We start from the raw sequence: 5,000 nt of genomic DNA, 5'->3' as shown, positions 1-5,000 counted from the left end.
TCTGGTTTGGAGGTCTTAGGTGGTACACTAACACTTATCCGATTTGCTCATCTCTGTGTGTGTGTGTGTGTGTGTGTGTGTGTGTGTTTGTGTAAGTGCACATTACAGTGGGTTTATCCTTTTAGTCATCTCATTCCAAACCCCAACACACATGGGTCTATAGGGAAACCCTCTCCCCCGCCTCTCCATCTGATCACATGACCCTCCAGCCTAGAACTCTACAGATCACGCAGATCTCATGAACAAGTCCGAGACCCAAGTGCTCAGGCCAGCGTGGAGTGACCTTCTGAGTGGAATCCACTGGTTCTTCAGGGACAGTGATGTCATAGAATCTGTGTGTGTGTGTGCATGCATGTGTGTGTGTGTGTGTGTGTGTGTGTGGTGTGTGTGTGTGTGCATGCATGTGTGTGTGTGGTGTGTGTGGTGTGTGTGGTGTGTGTGTGTGTGTGTGTGTTTGTGCGTTTGCGTGTGTGTGTGTGCATGCGTGTGTGTGTGTGTGTGTGTGTGTGTGTGTGTGTGTGTGTGTGTGTTAATCTGTCCTCCTTCTCACTGGTTGAGTGTGTGTATCACTTTCTCGTATCAGTTCGGATGTCTGCCGCCTGGCACAGGAATTAAATGAAGTGCTTGGGTCAGTGATTCAGTGAGGTGTGTGTGTGTGTGTGTGTGTGTGTGTGTTTGTGTGTGTAAGAAAGAGGGAAAAGAAAGAGTGAGTGATGGAGAAGGGGAGAGAGAGAAAGAGAGAGAGAAGGGAAAGTACAAGGGAAGGACAGAGGAGACACATCACCCCAGATTCCTGTTACTGCAATGTGAACCTGCTAGTGACAGGGAGAGAGAGTGAGCGAGAAGGGAGAGAAAGAGATGAAAGAGAGAGAGAGAGATAGAGAGAGTGAGAAAAAGATAGAGAGAAAGAGATAGAGAGAGCGAGAGAGAGAAGGTGAGACAATGTGCACACAAATGAAAGAGTGAAAGCCTGCCCTCTGTTTTTTTTTCCTGCGTTCTCATTTTGCTGGTGGTGTGTATTTTTCTGCATTCTCATTTTGCTGCTGCTGGTGTGTGTGTGTGTGTTGTGTGTGTTGCTAGGTGCTGACTCTGGAGACGGCGGAGGTGTGTCTGGAGCGCGTGTGTGTGATGCACCCCGACAGTGTGGCCGGCGTGGAGGACATGTCCTGTCTCACCGAGCTCCACGAGGCAGCCATCATGCACAACCTCCACCTGCGCTACCACAAGGACCTGATATACGTAAGAACACACACACAAACACACACACACACACACACACACACACACACACACCTCCCCTTGTGCACTGGAAAGACCTTGTAATGATAAAAACACACACACATGCACTGACACAAACAAACATCACCCCCTGATTAATCCCATCGTGTGTTGCTTATATCCACACAATCCCCACCCCCAAATCTACTCTTACTGCACACTAGGGGTGACCTCACCCCTCACATGCGCACACACACACACACACAAACACGCATGACCAAATATCATACAGGCCATCTAAGCTGTGTGTGGATTAGCGTTAGCTGTGTCTGTGTTTATTTTTTATGGATTAGCATTGACACCCTGCTGGGTTAAATTAAACAGAGTGTGGCAAGGGATCGAGTATATATGTGTGTGTGTGTGTCTGTGTGTCTGTGTCTGTGTCTGTGTCTGTGTCTGTCTGTCTGTGTGTGTGTGTCTCTGTGTGTGTGTGTGAGAGAGAGAGAGATGGAAAGAGAGAGAGAGAGTGTGTGTGTGTGTGTGTGTGTGTGTGATATCATGACTGTCAGTATCATGAGAGGCTTTGATTGCTGTGTGGGTCTTGTGTTCAGCGTGAGATCAATACGTTTCTCTTTAGAATGGATTGTTTGGTTTTGTTCCCATAGTAATGAGTTCAGTAAACATTCTGTCAGCTCATGTCTTTTATCTCTCATGTTCCTCCTCTCCTCCTCCACACCTCCTTTGTTCTTCCTCTTTCCTTTTTTATCTCTGCACCTCTCCTCACCCTCTCTCTCTCCTCCCTCTGTCTTAATCTCACTCCTTTTGTTCTGCTCCTTTTCCCTTCATTTCCTTCTTCACCTCTTCCCTCTCATCACCCTTTCTCTCTCCTCCTCCTGCTCCCCCTCTTCTCTTCTCTTATTTTCTTTTTTCCTCTCTTCTTTCTGCACCACCACTCCTCTTCTACTCTCTTCTCCTCCTCTCCTTTCACTCCTCTTGTTTTTCTCTCTACCTCCTGTTCCTCCTTTTCTCTTTTTCTCCTTTTTTCCTCTGCTCCTCTCCTCCTGCTCTCTTCTTCTCTCTCATCCTCTCTTCTCCTCTCCTCTCCTCTCCTCTCCTCCTCTCTTCTCCTCTCTCCTCCTCTCTTCTCCTCTCCTCTTCTCCTCTCCTTTCCTCCTCCTCTCTTCTCCTCTCCTTTCCTCCTCTCTTCTCCTCTCTCCTCCTCTCTTCTCCTCTCCTTTCTTCCTTTCCTCCTCCTCTCCTCTCCTCTTCTCCTCTCCTTTCCTCCTCCTCTCTTATCCTCTCCTTTCCTCCTTTCCACCTCCTTTCTTCTCCTCTCCTCCTCCCTTCTCCTCTTCTCCTGTCCTTTCCTCCTCTCTCCTCCTCCTCTCTTCTCCTCTCTCCTCCTCCTCCCTTCTCCTCTTCTCCTGTCCTTTCCTCCTCTCTCCTCCTCCTCTCTTCTCCTCTCTCCTCCTCTCTTCTCCTCTCCTTTCCTCCTTTCTTCATCCTCTCTTCTCCTCTTCTCTTCTCCTCTCTTCTCCTCTTCTTTCCTCCTCCTCTCTTCTCCTCTCCTCCTCCTCTCTTCTCCTCTCCTTTCTGCCTCCTCTTCTCCTCCTCCTCTCCTCCTCCTCCACTCTCCTCCTCCCCCACCCCCCCCACCCCCCCCTGTAGACTAACATCGGCTCCATCCTGGCGGCGGTAAACCCTTATAAGCTGATCTCAGGCCTGTATGATGGCGCTGCTGTGGCGCTGTACAGTCGCCACCACCTGGGGGAGCTCCCGCCCCACATCTTCGCCGTGGCCAACGAGTGCTACCGCTGCCTGTGGAAGAGACACGATAGCCAGTGTGTGCTGATCAGGTGAGGGAACACACACACAAACACACTCACACACACACACAAGCGCACACATACACACACACACACACACACACACACACACACACACTCATAGTAGCAGCTCTAGCAGTTCCATAAATAGTTTAACCTAACTACAGACCTAACAGTTATAAAACAGGACATATGAATGACTTGCTCGTGTAAAATAATTATTTGTGTGTGTGTGTGTGTGTGTGTGTGCGCGTGTGTGTGTAGTGGAGAGAGTGGTGCAGGTAAGACAGAGAGTACCAAGCTGCTGCTGAAGTTCCTGTCTGTGATGAGTCAGAACTCCGTGGGCACGCCCCCTTCAGAGAGGACGACACACGTGGAGCAGGCCATCGTACAGAGCAGGTAAACACACGCGCACACACACACACACACACATGCACACACGCACGCACACAAATATCTATTTTCTGTAGGCTTGGTAAAGCACACTTATTACAGTGTGGTTTATTTACCACTAGATGGCGCCAGAGCAATACAATGCCTAGAGCTGTTGCTCTGACTATGTTCATCTGTGTATTGGCTGCACATGTCAGCCTTCCCACGTTCCCCTGTGACCCCCCTGTGTGTCCTCTGTGCTCAGCCCCATAATGGAAGCGTTTGGGAACGCCAAGACCATCTACAACAACAACTCCAGCCGCTTTGGGAAGTTCATCCAGCTGCACTTCTCCCAGAGCGGGAACATCCAGGGAGGAGGCATCATCGACTGTATCCTCCACACTTGCAGATTGGCTGCAGATGCAGGGGACAGAGGCACATCAGGGCCACATCAGGGCCACATCAAAGCCAGATCAGGGCCAGATCAGATCAAAGCCAGATCAGGGCCAGATCAGAGTCACATCAGGGCCACATCAGGGCCAAATTCAGAACAGAAGCAGCACTAACCTGACCACCTAGTGCTTACTGCAAGTCCTTCAGGCATGCAGTATCCCAGAACCTCCTGACTGTGAAACCTAGGGCTGGGATAAATGATTATTTTTTAAACGATGAATCTAGCGATTATTTTTTAGATGCATCGATTAATCTAACGATTCATTTTTTCAGTCCGATTCTATTTTGATTCAATTATCGATTTATCTCCCCATTAATTCACTAATAGCAACTTATACATGTTTATTTACATATCTAAATGAAAAAACATGAATTCTTTAACATTGCAATATATGTTTATTGCTCTTAAGATTCCAAAATAAAAGACTGAAGTGCAAGTAACTACAAGTGCAAAGTAATGCATTCTTAGTCAGAGGTAGTATTCAATAAAGTTCAGTAGGCTAGTGCATGTCTAATTGAGTGCCACCTCATTTTAAGACGTTCGTGTGGGAATCCTTGCAATTAACATTAACACAGTTAAAAGGCTGCTGATGTGTGTATGCAATTCATAACGTAGTTAGTTCAAATAACAGTTCGTACTTCTCCTTTGGACAAGCACTTTTGAGTCTTGGAAAACACTTTTCCATTTCCATCGGGATTTTGCAAACAGTCAAAATGAGCCCTGCACGAGTAATACAAGCAGCTGCAAGTAAGCATGCTAAACTTGACATCCAAACAGTATTCTAACGTTAGCTTTGAGATAGGGCTACTGCTTGATTGCATACTGTAACTTAACTTCGTTTAGTCTCCTCAATGTACTATGTGTGATAAGACCTTAGCAGAGTTTACTTTAACTTTAATGCAGCGGTTTTTAACAAATTTGCGCAGCATGGTCACGATGCTAAGTGGATTTAATAGCAATTTAGCCCACTGTGTTCTATGCAGTGCTTCTATGTGGCAACAACAATCCTTCAACATCAATGTGTGGTGGCCGGTTTTGATTTCGTGGTGCCCAGCCACAGATTAGTCAACGTATGGAAAACACTGAAGGTGTAAAATAAAAAATATTTAGCAGCACACGTTATGCTTGAT

General features: G+C 47.3%; 1 protein-coding gene across 1 annotated transcript in view; it reads left to right on the top strand.

The window, feature by feature from the left end:
* LOC121695711 (unconventional myosin-X-like) overlaps positions 1 to 5,000 on the top strand; it is a 101,845-nt gene that overhangs the window by 41,124 nt on the left and 55,721 nt on the right. Inside the window, 4 exon segments of the mRNA XM_042076791.1 lie at positions 1,081 to 1,239; positions 2,887 to 3,074; positions 3,309 to 3,443; positions 3,682 to 3,806. Coding sequence (XP_041932725.1) covers positions 1,081 to 1,239; positions 2,887 to 3,074; positions 3,309 to 3,443; positions 3,682 to 3,806 — 607 coding nt within the window.

Source organism: Alosa sapidissima, chromosome 2 (genome assembly GCF_018492685.1).
Source record: "Alosa sapidissima isolate fAloSap1 chromosome 2, fAloSap1.pri, whole genome shotgun sequence".
Taxonomy (NCBI): Eukaryota; Metazoa; Chordata; class Actinopteri; order Clupeiformes; family Clupeidae; genus Alosa; species Alosa sapidissima.
The sequence above is the reverse complement of the archived record's forward strand: the minus strand, read 5'-3'. Positions and strand labels throughout refer to the sequence as shown.